Consider the following 20,443-nt stretch of genomic DNA (forward strand, 5'->3'; position numbering starts at 1 on the left):
AGATTGGTGTAGCTCCTATCGCCTGCATAGCGTTTTGTAACAATGTTTACCAACAAATGTTTTGCTGCCTTCATTCCTTATCATCGACAGTTATCATGTTTGCCTACTGATCTAATTTTTTATGTAGCCTGTGTTCTTTCTCAGGGTCCAAGCTGTCTCCATACCACATTTCATCACATTCGATTCAGTGGTTCAGCTACGAAAAGGTGATGGAGAGACAGAGTTACTTTAACATTTATAATATTGGTTCTGGATTACTCACTGTTCCTTCCAACAAGACGTGAAGTGCTACATCATGATCGAAATACAACGGTTCCTGACAAAAACGCCAAACAGGAGGCAAGGTACTATTTGCCAATTAAAGGAGTTTGTGAAACATCAGGGCGCGTAAAACAACAAATGTTCTGACTAAGAAACCTGACAATGATGAAAAATCTAAACATGTAGCCTCAAATAAAGCTATTTATGGTAAATGGTGCAGTACTATTTCTTACTAACTAGGAAAACGATCGCGAGAGGTTAAATATTTACCAAAAATATCTGAATGTGTGAGCCTGAATGCAGCCCTAGAAATTTACAAATATTTTACAATCCAAAAGATTTAACCTTGCTTGGCACTGTCAAAAAAGAGATAAGAAGCAGTGAAATGAAGGTATAACACAAGTCACACTTCCATTCAGTTAATTTCAGGTTTTCTGCATTTTTTAAACTCACACTTACATCCTGCCTGTAAGTAAAGAATTGTGGTTATGCTGAGATTCTCTCTCTCTGTCTGTCTCTCTCTTTCCCCCTCCCTCTCTCTCTTGGACTGTCTAGGAGGACACGTGTCCTATGCCCTCCACCCCACCCCCAACCCACCCTTGCATCCTTGGGTATGATCATGACTTCATATTCTTTGAATTAGATATTACAACACTCTCTTGGTAATAGCCTTCCAAAACATCGGTTTGTCTTCTTTCGTAGATTCAGCAGTCTGTTCTTATGAACATTTGATGTCCTGCCCCATATTATTATGTTGTTGTGTTGTTGTAGTCCTCAGTTTGAAGACTGGTTTGATGCAGCTCTCCATGCTCCTCTACCCCATGCAATCCTCTTCATCTGTGAATAACTATTGCAACCCACAACCTTCTGAATCTGCTTACTACACTCCTGGAAATGGAAAAAAGAACACATTGACACCGGTGTGTCAGACCCACCATACTTGCTCCGGACACTGCGAGAGGGCTGTACAAGCAATGATCACACGCACGGCACAGCGGACACACCAGGAACCGCGGTGTTGGCCGTCGAATGGCGCTAGCTGCGCAGCATTTGTGCACCGCCGCCGTCAGTGTCAGCCAGTTTGCCGTGGCATACGGAGCTCTATCGCAGTCTTTAACACTGGTAGCATGCCGCGACAGCGTGGACGTGAACCGTATGTGCAGTTGACGGACTTTGAGCGAGGGCGTATAGTGGGCATGCGGGAGGCCGGGTAGACGTACTGCCGATTTGCTCAACACGTGGGGCGTGAGGTCTCCACAGTACATCGATGTTGTCGCCAGTGGTCGGCGGAAGGTGCACGTGCCCGTCGACCTGGGACCGGACCGCAGCGACGCACGGATGCACGCCAAGACCGTAGGATCCTACGCAGTGCCGTAGGGGACCGCACCGCCACTTCCCAGCAAATTAGGGACACTGTTGCTCCTGGGGTATCGGCGAGGACCATTCGCAACCGTCTCCATGAAGCTGGGCTACGGTCCCGCACACCGTTAGGCCGTCTTCCGCTCACACCCCAACATCGTGCAGCCCGCCTCCAGTGGTGTCGCGACAGGCGTGAATGGAGGGACGAATGGAGACGTGTCGTCTTCAGCGATGAGAGTCGCTTCTGCCTTGGTGCCAATGATGGTCGTATGCGTGTTTGGCGCCGTGCAGGTGAGCGCCACAATCATGACTGCATACGACCGAGGCACACAGGGCCAACACCCGGCATCATGGTGTGGGGAGCGATCTCCTACACTGGCTGTACACCACTGGTGATCGTCGAGGGGACACTGAATAGTGCACGGTACATCCAAACCGTCATCGAACCCATCGTTCTACCATTCCTAGACCGGCAAGGGAACTTGCTGTTCCAACAGGACAATGCACGTCCGCATGTATCCCGTGCCACCCAACGTGCTCTAGAAGGTGTAAGTCAACTACCCTGGCCAGCAAGATCTCCGGATCTGTCCCCCATTGAGCATGTTTGGGACTGGATGAAGCGTCGTCTCACGCGGTCTGCACGTCCAGCACGAACGCTGGTCCAACTGAGGCGCCAGGTGGAAATGGCATGGCAAGCCGTTCCACAGGACTACATCCAGCATCTCTACGATCGTCTCCATGGGAGAATAGCAGCCTGCATTGCTGCGAAAGGTGGATATACACTGTACTATTGCCGACATTGTGCATGCTCTGTTGCCTGTGTCTATGTGCCTGTGGTTCTGTCAGTGTGATCATGTGATGTATCTGACCCCAGGAATGTGTCAATAAAGTTTCCCCTTCCTGGGACAATGAATTCACGGTGTTCTTATTTCAATTTCCAGGAGTGTATATTCATCTCTTGCTCTCTACGATTTTTACCCTCCATATTTAACTTCAATACTAAATTGGTGATCCCTTGATATCCAACAGCCTTCCCGCAGTGGTAACATCCGTTCCCTTCAGATCGCCCAAGTTAAGCGCCATTAAGCTGGGTTAGCACTTGGATGGGTGACGATCTGGTCTGCCGAGCGGTATTGGCAAGTGGGATGCATTCAGCCCTTGTAAGGCAAACTGAGGAGCTACTTGATTGAGAAGTAATCGCTCCAGTCTCGTAAACTGACATATGGTCAGGAGAGTAGTGTGTTGACCACATGCCACTCCATATCTGTATCCAGTGACGCCTGTAGGTTGAGGATGAACGGCAGCCGGTCAGTACTGTTGGACCTTCATGGCCTGTTCGGACAGAGTTTAGTTTAGTTTAGATCCCTTGATGTCTCAGAATGTGTCCTATCAGCCGATCCCTTCTTTTAGTCAATTTCTTTTCTCCCCAATTCTGTTCAATGTATTCTCATTAGTTAGGTGATGTACCCTGCTAATTTTCTATATTCTTCCATAGCGCCACATTTCAAAGCGTTCTACTCTCTTCTTGTCTAAACTGTTTATCGCCCATGTTTCACTACTGTAAATGGCTACATTCCAGACAAATACCTCATCAAAAGAATGTCTAACACTCAAGTCTATATTTGATGTTTATTAAATTTCCGTTATTCAGAAACGCTTTTCTTGCTATTGCAAGTCTACATTTTATATTCTCTCTACTCCGACCATCATCTGTTACTTTGTTTCCCAAATAGCAAAGCTCATCTACTACTTTAAATGTCTCATTTCCTAATCTACTTTCCTCACTATCACTTCATTTAAGTCAACTACATTCCATTATCCATGTTTTGCGTTTGTTGATGTTTATCTCATTCCCTCCTTTCATGACACCATCCATTCCATACAGCAGCTCTTCCAAGCCCTTTGCTGTCTCTGACAGAATTACAGTGTCATCGACAAATATCAAAGTTGTTATTACATCTCCTTAGTCTTTAGTTTCTACTCCAAACTTTTCTTTGGTTTCCTGCACTGCTTGCTCAATAGACAGATTGAATAACATCAGGGATAGGGTACAATCATGACTTCTTCCCTTCTCAACCACTGTTTCCCTTTTACGCCCCTCATTTGTTATAGCTGCAGTCTGGTTGCTGCACAAGATGTAAATAGCCTTTCGCTCCATGTATTTTACTCCTGCTACCATCAGGATTTCAAAGAGAGTATTCCAGTCAACATTCTCAAAAGCTTTCTTTAAGTCTACAAATGCTATAAACGTATGTTTGTCCTTCCTTAATCTATTTTCCAAGGTAATTCGTAGGGTCATTACTGCCCTATGTTCCTACATTTCTCCAAATCCAAATTGATCTTAACCAAGGTCAGCTTCTACCAGCTTTTCCGTTCTTCCGTAGATAAACCATGTTAGTATTTTGCAGCCATGGCCTATTAAACTGATAGCGGTTGTTTTCACAGTAAGATAAACGTGGATGAATTAATCTATTATACATCTTTAACAGTGTACCTGCATCCAATGTGTTGGATGTTTCTTCATTAAAAATACGCTACTGTTAACATCGTATCTACAACTGTGTTGAATATTTTGTTTATTAAAAAATGCTGCTACTTATTTTTAGGCTGATCTTTTCTATATGATTTTACCGGGTGGTAAGACTGTCTATTGCCAATTCCAGCACTTTGCCACTGTCAACTTCTAGTAGCAGTGTTCCCCTAAGTCTTATATTTAGTTTCTCTTTGTTTGTTGTTCTCTTTGCAAGTATTTCCATGTATGTACGAGTTTCTCTTTTCATTTAAAAATAGATTTTTATCAGTTAAATATTAATTTGCTTTCTTTAAGTCCATGTCAATGCTTGTTTCTGAATCATTTATTGAGATACTAGTTACAAGATGGATGTACCGTCTGCAAACATGATTACATTTTCTTTTACTGATGCTGGTATACAATGGCAGCTGGTAAATACAGATTATGAGTGTTCATAAATTTTTAAAATCATATAAATATGAAATTAATAGCGTCTGCTCTATAATAGTCATGCTTATCAACATATTTAAATAACTCTAGCTGCCGTCAATGATAATAATATGCATAGCTTGTCCCAAAAAAGGATGAATTGTGTTTGTGGAATTTTATTGTTTTATATATAATTAAGTACAGTTTACGGCAAGAACGAAGTAATGTTTAAGCTTTCGCTAACTCCGTTTCGCATTTTTGTGTAAGTGGGAGTTTTCGTGCTTTTTTTTATTTTTTCGGACAAATGCACAAGATCCCTAACTCAAGTACTAGTTAACGAATTAACTTCTGGGCTGAAAATCAGGCATTCTTACGATTCACACACATAACGACTTACACTTATTATGTACTTCTTTGTTAGATGTTCGCTTGCAGTCAAACTCATTTGATTTCGTCACTTTCTCAGACAACGAATCTGGTTTGGAATGCCCTAGTTTCTTTGCAGCTAACTTTTCCTGGTAATTTTTAGTTAGTGTTTATTACAGGTTCAACAGAGTTCATGCTGACATTTACAGAAAATCCAATTCCTGCACAGTAGACAACCAACTCTAAACACAAACTGCTGTTTGCGGAAATGATTAAATTCATGTAGTACTAGCTATGAACAAGGTCACTTGACTAGTATACGAATGAGACGCTGAGAGCCATAGGGGCCCAAAGCACAACGTCTTCGACCCGCCTGTTTTAAGTGAATATCAGAGAAACCAGTGAGACAGCTTTTCGTGAATGTTCAAATATGTGTACAATATGGACCTACAGTAAGGCTAAACTATAAGATCAACAGATGTCAGAAGCAAGAATAAATACTAGTCTCACAATCAACGATGACGTGCTTTATTGTTTTCAGCGCCTTAAATTGATTACTCTATGTTAAAACTTTATGTACTACATCTCAATCAGAATCCCACAAACTGAGTTTATCTCTCAGTATAACTACAACACATACTGATGTCTGATCTAATTTTAGTATATAGAGTGTGAATTCGCATATCTGTGGAGTGTGGTACCTAGTAGTGCGATTTATGGCGAACATAGATAAAAGTTTGCTGCAGTTTGCCTGGTGGCACTGACGTAAACTAGTAGTTGAGTGGTAAGGGCTAGCAGTACAAACCGTGAACGGTGCATATTGATAATCAAATCCGTATGCATTTGGCACGTAAGGCTACTACGTCACGCCTTTTGCGCATGCACAGAAACTCCTTGAAACTTTCATAAGTGTCGGTGTGCTCACGACCCTGATGCCAAGTTTCACGAGGCTAGTGGAGCAATATGTAGCACAGCGTGGTAGATCTAGTGCCGTGTATTTCAGATTACCGCATCTAAATTACGTTTAATAGCATTCAAAGAAAAATAACCAATAAATCAGCAAAGTGTCAAAAGCTAGGGTGTTCATTTACTCTTGTGCTCATTCAGAGCAGCCGTCAATGCTGGCATGTCATTTACATACACTATAAACATTACTGCATCAAGAATCGATGAAACGCGCTTTTAGGGGCTGCTCGATGCAATGAAACCATTCTTAACGAAAAGGAGTACAGTCTTGCGGAGGCTGAGCTAGGAGAGGCTTTTACGTAATTAAATTAGTGTTTTTAGCCCGTTGAAGTAAGAGGATCTCAAATTCATTACCTGTGTATGCCCACAATTGTTATCGAAAAATTACTCCTGAAATCTACAACTTGATTTATAGTCGTCTGAGGAAATATATCACGGCAATGCAAAACAAATAAAAAAGTAAAACAAATAATATTCAAGTAAACTTAATTATCGTACATTTGTAGTATAAATAGTTGTAATAAATAATAGTAATGAAAGGAACAGAACTAGGAACGCTGATATAACGCTTCTATCTGCATCGCTATCTGCCACATTATTCATTTAAAACAGCATGTGTTTTCGTGCACATAGCTAGCAGACTATCACCAGTCGGAAGTTGGTCGGAAAGCGCTACACGTGACACAATTTACTGGACATTGGACAGCCGATAAGTTGGTATGTGTACAGGGCCCCGGGAATTGCATTACTTTCATGTCGAGTGGCATCACTAAAATTGAACGAAATGTGTTTTATATTTTTATGGGTTTTTATTTAAGGCATAGCCCACTGGATGACAGTCAAAAACCTATAAATCACACTCATATTGGCCAGAAGATCCTATTACTGAGACCCTAGCCCCTGTAGTTGGTGACGTTTTTGTGCAGCCATACCAATCCTAGAGTGAATCTTTGTGATCCTGAAATTTCTGAATTTTTTTCTCCTATACTGCAGTGCACAAAATGAGCTTTTCTTTCTTCGATTCATGCATTTGGGTCCATAGATTTAGTATAACACCATAGATCTGCCGTTTAAACTGCATAGGCCCTACAGAATCGGCAAGCCATCACGGGTTTTCACTGACCTGAGACACGATAAACTATAGTTGTGTTTTTTTTTTTTTTTTTTTTTTTTTTTTTTTTTTTTTTTTTTTTTTTTTTTTTTTTGTGCAGCAAGCACTGTGAGGCTCTTCGAAAGGCGTGAATGATGATTACATAGACTGCTGTCCTGTTTGTGTTGAGCTGATATTCGCTCGCCGGTATGCCTATTTTGGACTGGTCCGTTTTTGCTAATAGATAAGAGCTGAGCGAAGAATCGAAAAAGATTGAGGACACTATTTCGGCACTGCTGTTTACCTATTTTGATTGCAGAACAGTGCCGATACCGCCGTTACACCAAGTATTTGTCATAATTTCCAGTGGAAAGCGTGGCAAAAACAGTACGTATACCGGTAGATATTGCTGAAGTGAGGATGTTTCCTTACGCGCTCGGAAGTATTAAATCTGCAGCTTCAGAGGAAATACAGTAACAACCCACCTTGGATACCAATGCAAACCATCATAATTTTGTTTTCTTCGTTCCGTAGATCCAGGTTGAGAGGATTCTTGTGGTATAGAGCAAGTCAGAAAATGAAAATAAAATACATAAAACATCTGAATATAATATCGTTACCCTATGAAACATCTGAATATAATATCGTTACCCTGGTCGTTTGTCAGGGCATTGTCAAAATATGTGAATACGTTACAGTGAAGAGAACTGCTGATATTTACAGAGTTAATACCCTGTCAGAATGAAACATAGTTTTCCACTCTTAATAAATTTATAATACACAAAATGACTAATCTAGGCTGCTGTGACGAAGTGCTGTCGAAACTGAAATCTAAGAGATTTTTATTTAAGCTGGTCTAACAGTCCCTGTAGATATTCATCTACAAAATAGGAGTTGCCTATCAAAATGTCTTTCCCTAAACTGTGCTTTATTTGAAACCAAGCTTTTAATGGTTGCTCGGAATTTATGGAAAATGTGTGTACCTGAATATTCGGCGCCTTTTTGGACCAAGGTAAGTGATTTTAGGTCTTTATGTAGATTGCTCTTATTCCTAGTGTGGATACTACTATTGAGCTATCGGTTGGCAACAGACATATTACTTGCAGCAAAATTCATTATGGAGTAAATATCCTGAACAGTTGCATGATGGTCTGAATGGTCTGGGACTAAAAAGAATGAAATACTGTAAAGTAGAGACCTCATGAGGGGCAGAGAAGTGGAGGGGGGAGAGGTACTTACAAGGGAACCTCCCCATCGCACCCCCCTCAGATTTGGTTATAAGTTGGCACAGTGGATAGGCCTTCAAAAACTGAACACAGATCAATCGAGAAAACAGGAAGAAGTTGTGTGGAACTATGAAAAAATAAGCAAAATATACAAACTGAGTAGTCCCAGGATAGGCAACATAAAGGATAATGTGAGCTCAGGAGCGCCGTGGTCCCGTGGTAGGCGTCAGCAGCTGCTGAGCGAGAGCTCCTTGGTTCACGTCTTCCCTCCGGTGAAAAGTCGACTTTCTTTATTTTCGTAAAGTTATGATCTGTCCGTTCGTTCATCGACGTCTCTGTTCACTGTAATAAGTTTAGTGTCTGTGTTTTGCGACCGCACCGCAAAACCGTGCAATTAGTAGACGAAAGGACGTGCCTCTCCAATGGCACTATAAACATTTGATCGCAAGGTCATAGGTTAACCGATTCCTCCACAGGAAAACACGTCTGATATATTCTATACGACGCTGGTGACGGCATGTGCGTCACATGACAGGAATATGTCGTCGACCCACCTAATTTGTAGACTTGGGGAATGTGTAAAAAGATTCTTCTACCTTGCCCGATTTAGGTTTTCTTGTGGATGTGATAATCACTCCCAAAAAAGTGATGAAAACATAAGAGTTTGTCACATAAACTGAAAATAAAAAAATTAAACTTTTCACTCGAGGGATGACTTGAACCCAGTACCTCTCGTTCAGCAGCTGCTCACGCTAACCACGGAACCACGACGCTCCTGATCTCACGCTTTCCTTGATGTTGGTTATGTTGCACGTGGACTACTCAGTTTGTATATTTTGCTTATTTTTTTCATAGTTGCACACAACTAATTCCTGTTTTCTCGATTGATCTGTGTTCAGTTTTTCGAGGCCTATCCACTGTGCCAACTTATAACTAAATCTGAGGGGGGTGCGATGGGGAGGTTCCCTTGTTAGAAATCGCGAAACCCAAGATGATCATCTACTGTTCTAGCAGAGATGTATGGGGTAAAACAAGATACCAATTTTTTAACAAACAATAGAAAAGAAAGCAAAGCGTCTGGAAGGAAATGTAAGTACCGTCTGCAGTGTAGAGGAAGTAAGTCTGTAACGATTCCTTGAAGGTTGATAGGTAGCAATCATGGGTTGGCGTAAAAAGGGTGATTACGTAATTTGTTTGTGGAATAAAAATGTACAGTAAACTTGCTTTCTTTCGGAGCACGTAAACGTGTGCGTGTTTTCGTAGGTGTGGCTACGTTAAACACTCATTTCTAATCTCTCATCGCATTCGGAAGGACGCCGGTTCAATCCTACGTCCGGCCATCCTGATTTAGGTGTTCCGTGATTTCCCTAAATCGCTTAAGGTAATTGCCTGGATGATTCCTGCGAAAGGGCACGGCTGCTTTCCTTCTCTGTCCTTCCGTAATCCGAGCTTGTGCTAGGTCACTAATGACCTCGATGTCGACAGGACGTTAGTTTCTTGGTAAAATATTTTATACAGTAGGAATGAAAACACACACATTGATGTAATACTCTACAGTGTGGTAGAATATTAAACAAGTGTTATGTGTGTTTTCATTCGTAATACATGGCAGTCTTTCAGCGGCTTCCGACCCTTAGGCCGGTATTACACTATTAAATTTCTTTGTCAACGATTTGATCAAAGATGTGGTCCAATTTTCCGTCCAATATATTTGACAAAGATCTTTGACGTAGCGCTACAAGGGGTATTACACTGTCATCAAATTTTACAGGCGTCTAAAGCTAGCGAAATGAGGGATGCTCAACTACCAGACCTACCGATAGATGGCTCTAGCGCGTGCCGGCAAAAGATTATATCACTGAGTGTTCACTAGAAATCACTGGTGTCCGCCATATCTGAATTTGGCAAAGAACGAAGTGTCAAAACACGGATGAAAATGTTTTTCGTTCTGCGCCCTCATAAGTCTTTTATATTGGATGTTCTAGACATCTACACATCAACATAATGAAGTGTTTCTGATCTAGCGAGAAAAAACAGTGACAGTTCTGCTATGAAATTCCTAAATTCGAGTGTGTTTTGGAAGTTTGAGAAGCTGACCTATAAATCGTTTACTATTAATTTTATGAGTACTTATTTGCCCATATTCAAACACTATTTAAGATTCAATGGAGGTCAACTAATTACCTTACTTCCCAAAGCTTTTAACTACAGGTATAATTCGGAAAATGAAGTTTGGAAAACAGTGAAGACGTCTCTTTAAAAAAAAAAAAAAAAAAAAAAAAGGTGACATAGTTTGCTTAGGGGTATCTTTACTGACAACAGAAATTACAATTGAACTATTAAAGTATTACTTACGTATAAACGGAAAAATTGTTATTTTTCTTTATCTGAAGTGATGCATTACCGATCTGCATATATGCTGACACTAATTGCAACATGCACTTACGAATGTGGCCCTCTCTTTGATCAGAAATGTAAATGCCATGATTTTATTAACGCCTGTACGTGGCATGGTGTATTTTAACTGAGCAATAAGGTAGAAGCACCAGTGTTTGACAGTGCTTCAGTCTTTGATACGAGACAAGAAATACATTTACATGAGACAAACAAAGGCCAACGTTAAGGCTCCTCTTAAATGCATGACTTGCATCATTTGGAAGTTAAGTCTAGTAATAATATGATACTGGACTGATCCATGATGTAGAAAGTGAAGGAACTTGTTGAAAATAACATCGATCACAGCTTTTAGTTTTAAGGTTGGGATGTCTTAAAACTGTAATTTTCCAGTCTGACACCCAAACAATGACTGGTACCATGGTTTTATTTTAAAATTGAATTCAAAACATGTCAGTGGGCAAAATTAATTACACTGTGAATTACAACATGGAATTTTATTTCTGTGAATCTTGGTTCCAGTTTATGACATGGTGTCAATCACTGGAATGACTGGTTGTCAGTATAGGGCCCAAGCAAAAAACAAACCTGAAAGTGAAAGCTGGCCAGACAGGCACCCCAATGGCTGCTACAATCTGTGCGAGACAAGGGTGACATTATATTGCAAATTTAGTGTAAAAAGTTCCATGTTGCCTGAATCTGTCCTATACTGACGGCACATTCTAGTCCAGTCGATTTTCTTCTCTGCAAAAGTACACTAGTCAATACCAGTGGCACAAAGGTAGTGCCAAATTACAAACTATCCGGTAACAACAGAAGTATTGCTGGACAATGTACAGTAAATAATATGTAATAACCTGAAAAATTCAGAATTGGTTTGAAGAAATAGAACAGTATTTGGAAAGAGAGTAACATTTTGAAAATAACAAATGACGCAAGTAGAGTTTTCAGTTCTTATAAAAGCTCACGTAATTTTTTTTTTCCCCCCCGTCTCTTCTCCATTCTCAAGGGGAAAATGTGATAACATAAAAGTGCAAGAAAGTTGTGTACAATGTTGGAAATGAAAAAGAAAATCTCACTATGCTTTAACAGCATATGCTGCTGTAAAGCTTGCTCCTCCTAAGAACATGATTTCCTCCCATCTCTCTCTCCCTCCCTCCCTTCTCCATGTGAAGAGTATTCCTGTAATAATAGCTAATAGCATACCAAGAACATGAGGGTGTCACAGTGGAGATATGTTTTCTGGTACAGACGTCTGATACAACTATTCCACAGCAAAACTTTCTTTCAATAGGTGTGGTACGAGTGCACTCCCATAGGATAACAGAATATCATGCCCTCCAGGAATCACATTGGGTACACCACATTGAGCATAAACTGTACAGCAACTACAACATTTTGTGAGCAAGTAATACCAGTCAGTATCTTTAATTTTAACATAACTCTTGACTCCCATAATTACCTTCTTATATGAGTGCTTGTACTACAGGTTATTGGTAAAGCAAATACTAACTGAATAGGTCTTCGTACTTTCAATACTTAGCAGAAATTCTGAAAAAGTAAATTGTTTTATTACTGTATCACCTCTATGGTGACTTAAGAGGTACTGACTGGTTTATTTGAACATTTAATAGAAGCCTTTTTACCTGCTATTGATAAAGAGCCATTCCAAGTTCTGTACTGAACAATCTCTCGCTTTTTTCATGAGGTTTGTTATTCTGTATACTAATATTTCTTCTTCTAAATGGTAAATAATGCATTCAGACATGGTTGGTATTAAAGATAATTCATGAAATAAATTATATTTGAACCAGAAAATTAAAGGTTCCACATGGCACATGAAAAGTACCTTGCTACACACATGTATGTTCAGATTCCAAAATGTCTGTGAATGAGTTACAAACTTTTTTAAATAGAAATATGAAGAGCACAATACTTTGGGTCTGCAATAACTCAAATGTAAAATACTTTAGCTCCCTATGGGAAACTTTGTTCTTTACGTGACTCGTGCAACTGCTTTCACTGTTAATGGAAAACTAAATGGTTTATGTTAAAGTTAACTAGCAAAAAGTGTAACCATTGTTACATAATTTCTGTGAAGTGAGACTCCTTAATGTTAATTCCTTCCTTTGTCATCATAACTTGATAATTTCAGGTCCGTATGGGACATATGAACTAACAAAATGAAATGCTTTTATTACTATGACCAAACAAAATCTTTTTAACATGTAGTACACACTTCAAATCAGCAAAAAGTGTAACTGTATAATTAAGGTAACTGTTGATGAAAATTAGGCATGTAACATGAAGACTGAAATTTCCTAGATTTCCAAGTGTAACTGTAATCACTGTATTCTGTACTTTGTGGTGCTACAAAGATAATTCTATATGATTATTTGCATTCCCCCCCCCCCCCTACACAGGAACATATAATAGGAAGACCTCCTAGCAAAATAAAGACAAAATTCAGAAAATTAGGTTTTGCCTTACTCAGGCCCCATTATTCTAGAATGGTTCTAAAGTAATAAGAATGCTTACGATCAATTGGAACATTGTGTTCATTCTAGGAAGTATTACAACAAGAATTAACAGAGTAATGATTTTATTGCTCTTATGTTGCAGATTATCCACGAAACATAGGGCTACTGTGTACTCCATTAGATCACACCCATCCTGTGATTAAACTGTTTTCTTAAAGTGAAAAATTCAAGTTAACATAGTTATTGAGGGAACTATTTTCTCACACTGAAAGCCATCTGTCAAATAAGTCTCAGAACATTTTTTTCATTAATTTCACACAAATCACCTGTTTTTAATGCAAGTGCATATTTTGTAACACCAAACATCTTAAAATAAGCTTATATAATAAACAATTATAATTTTGTTACAATATCTACACAGGATGTAAAGAGTTAATTTTACTTCAATGTGATTCATCCTTTGAAGTTCATCATTACACAACAACAAACCTATGGACAAAATAGTTTTAAAAAATCTGCCAAAATGTCACATCCATCTGCATGGAATGTCCCATTACATAATCTTTTCCAATTTGAGCACTATACATGATTAAACAATATGAGTTTATTTAACTTCTGCCTTATACTTGATTTGTTGTTTAAAATTTTCTCAGCAGACTTTTTTTCCATATGTTTTTAAGCATATGCAGGAGTACAGGGATGCAATCTTACAAACAAGTTGAGTCTGATGTAAGTCCTCAATTTCATAATAGTAATCATGACCAAGAGCAGGAAATGGCTAAACTACAAATTTATTTTTAACACAATGAAAAATCTTGGCCTGTATATATTTCTGTCGCCTATCCCCAGCAATCACAAACATCTGAAACAGTTTCTCTGAGTATTCTATAACAGAGTACACACAGTCACTTGTTTTAACCAGTTTTCCCCGGTTAACAAAATTTACAAATGCATTTTTATTGGCCATATTGGGAAAAGCTTGGAGAGCATCACATTCTAATGCAGATTTAACTACTGGTGGCTTCAGTATGTGAAGACAGTCTTTGCATGTGATCTGCCTTGAAAGGTGCAATGACACATACCCTGCAATATAATAGAGTATATTTTGCTTGTAAAATGAGAACTTAATCTTATCATCAAGAAGTGCACACCACTTTTCTACTTCATTTTCTGCAGCACTTTCATCGCTTTCTGCTACATGCTTTCTTGCATGAAAATCACAAACAGTTGGCAAACAACACACATTAAAATTTGAGCAATTCCCATTCATTGCAGTGACACTGTTACCCAAGAGCAACTTTCTCATGGCACATTTGAACTGGTATGCATTTGGATTGTTGTTCCAACCACCTCTGGACCGAATGCAGGGGGGGGGGGGGGCCAACTATGTGGTCTTGTGACAGTTTATATGTTAGCAAATACTTCAGAGGAAATTCAACACAAAACATACTTGCCAGAGCTATGTGCCTGACTGATTGCACATTGAAAATTATCCAAAAAGCAAAAGTATTTCTTGCATGGAGCAGCAACGGAACACCTATGATTTTTCAGCTTTTGATATAATTTTCAGTGTCTCTGAAAATACCAAGCCAATAAGAATTGTTGTCAAGTCTCAGGGGGCTCTTGTACCCTTTACCTAATCGATTTCTGGAGTTCAGAATATCAAAAATTCTACTGTTGCTTTCACTTTCTTTAAAATTTAGATCACCAACCCTCCTCAAAAACTCCATACTATCTGCCACACTAGAACTCAAAGTCTGTGCAGCTAATGAAACATTCATTTTTCTATTTACATAACTTAGGCTATATGTTGTCCTGATAGTTTGTTGGCAAATGTCATACCTTCTTGTTGTACCTTGTTCAATTGCTCAATGAAATGCCATCCAATAATGCCAGTTGGAGACTCAATAACAGATACTTCTGCTAGAGCGTTTCTGGCTAACTTAATCATATGACACATGTCCAAGATACAATGAACATTGTATTTTTCCACAAGGAAAGTGGCTTTTAAAATCACCCTTGGAAAAATTTAAAGTACAGCCAAGTGAACATAAAGTGCTTATATTTACCTTGCAGCCATCACATGTAACACACCAAACCCTAATGCCAGAACTGTGCAGCCTCTCTAAAGCAGATTTTATCAGTGTGGCCTGATTATTTGCCTGTACAACACTGATAAATAAATATTCAATTGGGCATTTAAATTTGCCTTTAATAGAGACAAGCATGAAAACCAGAGCCTCAGATACCTCTATTACTTCTTTTGACTGAGGCACTTCCACACCAAAGTCCATAAAACCTGTGTATCACTTACTTCCTTGGTCCCAAACTACTTGCTTCCTAATTGCCATACTGTCTACTATTAGACATGAATCGCTGAACTGGTCCCTTACAATTGGTTCAAATCAATGAACTTAAAAACATCTTTTAAGAGGCCAGGTTCACAGTCTACACTGCCACCCATTTGGAAATCAATGATTTATGGGGCAGATGCATTAATTTTTGCAGGTATGCATATGCTGCTGGTGAATAAAAGTACACAGTCATCGCAAACATTTTCACATTTATTGTGTATCTATTACCCTTTGATGAGAGAGAGTTGTTCACTAAATTGCACACTAATTCCACTTGTGTTCCTTTCTGATGATTGAGGAAGTTATGTAACTTCTCAGGAAGATGCCCCTCCTCCTTCAATGAACTTATGATGTCATCCATGGAAAACACTTTCTTCTCTCTTCTTCGAAGTTTTTCACGGACGCACTTCAGTTTACGTTTTAATTCGTGCACAATGTCTGAGAAAAAATTGCAAATTTCGGTCGCCTTGTCTTCCATTCCTACTTTCGACTGCATACCACAATCAATTACTGAAGAAGCAACTGCACTCTGAAATAAAGAAATAATTTCGTTATATATGATTGAAATAACTCAAAGCATGATGAAAAAATATTATAAGAAAACTTTGGGGGTGTGGAAACATCCTTATACTAACGTTTTCGACACAATTCGCAGCTTCTGCATTGGATAAATGGGTCATGCTTTCCACGCAATAATTCTCATTGACAACATTGTCCACGCAATCAGTAGCTTCTACAGTGGGCAAATCGAGCACAGATTCCATGACAGGACGCTAAAAACAAAAATATGGACTTGAATTACAACATTGCTTAGACCTATGTAGCCCATTTGTGTCCGTACAAAATAAGTTCACAAAAGTAAAAAGCACACACATAGCAAGGAAATTAATTAGCTACCTCAAATGGAGAAGCATCGTAGTCACCCACAATCCTAACAACATGTCGTCGTGGCTGTTTATTTGGTGGCATCAAATGTGTCGGAAAGTCAAAAACTTATGGCACTGCTTCGGGTTTGAGACGTTTCTTCCACGTTCCGGGGCTCACTACGTAATCCTCTTGTCGGAAATGGCTTCCGCAAAGAAAACTGTAAGACGTAGGATTAAAACATTTCCGCTTCACGGAAGTAATCCACTTCTTCAGCAGCTCTGGGTGCTTTAGAGGAAACCTGTTCAAAAACATCTAATTAGCAAACGCACTAAGTCTGTATTGTATCAGTAGTCCTATTACCTGTGAAATGGTAAGTCACCTTCCTTACTCCATCGCTTCGTACAATTGAAAGCGGAACAAGAAATTACCATTTCCATAATCCTTAATTCCTTATACACCGCACAGACCGAGAGAAACTTCTTGCCAAATTCGAATATGGCGGGCAATACAGACGACAGTAATCAGCTGGTAGAGCCATCTATCGGTAGGTCCGGTAGTTGAGCATCCCTCATTTCGCTAGCTTTAGACGCCTGTTCAAATTTTTCGTCGAAGTTCAAGATGGCTGACAACAACTTGTTATTAACCGCAGCAGTTCTACGTACTCCAATTGCATTGTGTGCACATGCGGAAAAGAAGTGGGGGGAGAAAATGGAACCATACATACGAGGTTGACAGTCTTAAAAGTCCTGGGATTACAACTTGATAATAAATTCAGTTGGGAGGAGCACACCACAGAACTGCAGAAACGCCTTAACAAATCTGTATTTGCAATTCGAGTGTTAGCAGACATAGGCAACATAGAAATGAAAAAGCTTGCATACTTTCATTCCATAATGTCATATGGGATAATATTTTGGGGTAAATCTTGAAGTCAAACAAAAGTTTTCAAGGTCCAAAAGCGTGTAATACGTATTATTTGAATTCACGGGCCTCCTGCAGAAACCTCTTCAAAGAACTGGGTACTTCAGATTCTTGCATTGGTACTGGGGGAAAATAAAGAAAATGAAACTGTTGGCGGGCCAGAAGTACAGTGAGACGTACGAGATTTGCAGGTTAGCTTTTTTTGTTTTGTATTTCATGCCTAGATACTTCCGTAGAGATATTGTTGCATGTGGATCATTATATGTAATGATTATTACAATACATGCAACGATATGTTTGTACAGTTATCTTGGCATGAGAAACAAACAAAAAAAAAAAAAAACTATAGCTCTCGTAGGCCCAAATGACAGAGTCTCACTATACTTCCGGCTCGCACGTTAACTACTGCCTCTCAGTATATTTACTTCTTAGTAAAATTTGTCGTAAATAATATATCTCTTTTTCCAACAAACAACTCAGTTCATACATACAATACCAGGAACAAAAATGATCTGCACAAGGACTTAAAAACACTTACTTTAGTTCAAAAAGGGGTCCACTACTCAGGAACACTCATCTTCAATAATTTGCCAGGAAACATAAAAAATTGAGTTAGAAATAAAGATCAGTTTAAAAGGAGCCTGAAAGACTTACTACTGGCCAACTCCTTCTACTCCATTGGCGAAATTTTTAATAGAAACAAATGATGTATTTATTCATACTATTAGTATTTTTATTTCAGCTTAAAAAAAATCGACATGTTCCACATCCACGAGGATCTCCTCAGCACGGATCTATGGAACGAAAAACTAATCTAATCTGGGTGAAGCCGTGGGTTTTACGACGACACGATAAAAGCATTCAACAAAACTTGTTACGTGAGCTTACAGTGGAAGACGTCAAGTCGTACATCAATTACTTAAGAATGGATGAGCATACATTTCTGTATGTGCTCAATGAAGTGTATCCTCATAACACAAAGCACAATTTTCACTTAAGAACTGCTACATCTTCAGAAGACAGGCTCACTAATCACTATAACACTCCGATTCATTGCTACAGGAGAGGGTTATGTTATGTTAGGTTAGGTTACGTTAGGTCAGGTTAGGTCTCCAATCTTCTTAATCTATTTCTTATTCAGGGTGCCTCACGTTGTAAAGCGCCTCATAAGCTTCAGACATCTCTATTAATTCTGTAGTTGTCGGCACACACCAATTGTATTTACCGGTAATGGTTATAAAAACACTACAGACGACAGAACGCTGCAGCGATGCTAGCGCTCCGCGTGGTAACATTTCGCATTGCAGTGAACAGAAGACAAGCGATTTCTTTGATCAAATATACGACCTCGGCCTAGATTTGATCAAATATTGGACGACATTTGTCAAAGATCCCTATTACACTATCAAAAATCTTTGACTAAGATATTGGACAAAGAAATTTGACAGTGTAATACCGGCCTAAAGTACCTTACGCAGTTTGCGAAAACAAGGTGCTCTGAAATTTAATTGGTTCCCGAGAACAGTGTTCTCAACACGTTATTTGTGGCCTTCTCTCGAGTGCAGTTAAGGGCGGCAAATTCCAAACAAACAGAATGAACTTTCGTAGGGCTTGATTATCACAGCCTGATATGAACAGGTCGTAGTAATTGTCTGAGTCTCCGCGGGTTGTGAAAAATCGCCTGTTACTTGGCAAATAGTAAATAAAACAACGGTCAACATGTTCTTTAGACACATATTGACGAAAGCACTTTGCGGTTGTTACACAGGACTGACACAAAAGTATGGTAACAGTAATAAATTTATCTTAAACTGCTATAGCACGGTTACGAAGGTAAGTACTGATTCTACCTTCAGTGTATAGTAAATCAAAGGTTATGTGTGCCTGAGCAATCCGTTTTGTAATTTACAGGAGCAAAAAGTTAATGTTGGAGAACAAGTTATTAACTATTTGAAGGTCGGTACGGGACAGCATCATTTATTGCTTCTACCGGGGGCCCTGGGTAAGTTATCAATAGAAGAAACTTACGGTAATTTTCCCTTATGCATGAAATAATAAAACTTATTTCTGTTAACTTAACAAATAGTTGTTCTTGTGTTTTATCAACTTATATTTGTCAATGAAAGTTCAAGCTGGCTTTATTAACGCCATCATAAAAATTTAGTCCGAAATTGAGGATTAAATCACGTTAGCATTATGTCGCCCATCTCCCTGAAATTACCAAACTCGTACAAACACAACCTAAATTTTCCACGTAACTGATTGTTTGTACTACTGTAAAAACAATGATTTACAAATAATTTACTCAAAAGTATCAAAGAATTTTACAAATGATGAGATTATCCTGTCGTACAACAGCAAAGTTTACCAACACCAAAATATAATTAAAGGAAAACGTAGTATTGAAACAGAATTGTGTTAGTGTACTCTTCATTAGTCATTGGTACAATGACATCACATTTAAGAGGCAACTTTGCGAATGGCCTGCGGTATGTTTTTTATTGAAACGACTATTTGCTTAAGTAGTTGTCATTGCAGTAGAGGACAGTTATAATGTTGAAAACTGTTACACTTCCGTCCTTAAACTTTTTCTTCTGGGATATTTGTAAATGACTGGTACAGTGTAAAGAAGAGGGATTACATTTGTCAGTATCTTGTCTCATTCTGTGTGAATTGTTAGTGGCTGTTTCAGTGAAGTCATTTCCTCTCAAGCGTTTCCCAAAGGCAACTTTGCCAAATGTTTGTGTAATGAATCTAGTTTCTACCACTGACAAAGAATTTCCATACATGACATAATTTTAAGTTTCTCAATTACCTGAACATTGCTTTTGTTGAGTGGTACAAGAGAACTTTCAGCATTTTTCATGTCTATTTAAGCTGTAACCCATCAGAAGGAAAATTCGAGTTAAGTGAGTTCTCACTTTTGATTTGTTTGTAAGAGAGTGACATAGAGGTATTACACATATTACTAAATGCATTTGATTTTTAATTGCTCCTCTTTCCATTTAGTTTGTGTCTTTAGTTTGAGGGTAATTCTCTTCATATGTTTTTGATACTGTTACTATCTGTGTGTGTCAGATAGTTGATCTACAAAACACAGAAACAGAGAAATGAAGCACCTTGTTGACCTGCTGTCTAGTTCTATCTCTACTGGGCAGTTGCTTTCAACTGAGCCTATTGATATTGGATTGTTGTATGGCATTACTTTCATGTTGTTT

General features: G+C 38.9%; 2 protein-coding genes across 3 annotated transcripts in view; one reads left to right on the plus strand and one right to left on the minus strand.

The window, feature by feature from the left end:
- Positions 1-13,281: 13,281 nt before the first annotated feature.
- On the minus strand, positions 13,282-17,484 carry LOC126411316 (uncharacterized). Of its 2 annotated transcripts, XR_007575216.1 has the most exons (4): positions 16,335-17,484; positions 16,073-16,210; positions 15,153-15,966; positions 13,282-14,166 (listed from the first exon to the last, which is right to left on the minus strand). XR_007575216.1 is itself a non-coding variant. In XM_050081355.1 (3 exons), exons 1-3 carry the CDS (start codon positions 16,404-16,406, stop codon positions 15,532-15,534), a joined length of 645 nt encoding a protein of 214 aa, XP_049937312.1. In that variant the 5' UTR covers positions 16,407-17,484; the 3' UTR covers positions 13,282-15,531. The 2 variants fall into 2 exon arrangements, 1 of the variants encoding a protein (XP_049937312.1); XM_050081355.1 differs by having other exon boundaries at positions 13,282-15,966.
- A 1,099-nt stretch (positions 17,485-18,583) lies between these two features.
- Positions 18,584-20,443, plus strand: part of LOC126411300 (valacyclovir hydrolase) — a 47,934-nt gene continuing 46,074 nt past the window's right edge. Inside the window, exons 1-2 of the mRNA XM_050081354.1 lie at positions 18,584-19,058; positions 19,137-19,227. Coding sequence (XP_049937311.1) covers positions 18,945-19,058; positions 19,137-19,227 — 205 coding nt within the window. The 5' untranslated portion in view covers positions 18,584-18,944. The remainder of the gene's footprint in view (positions 19,059-19,136; positions 19,228-20,443) is intronic.

This window comes from Schistocerca serialis, chromosome 1 (genome assembly GCF_023864345.2).
Source record: "Schistocerca serialis cubense isolate TAMUIC-IGC-003099 chromosome 1, iqSchSeri2.2, whole genome shotgun sequence".
NCBI lineage: Eukaryota > Metazoa > Arthropoda > Insecta > Orthoptera > Acrididae > Schistocerca > Schistocerca serialis.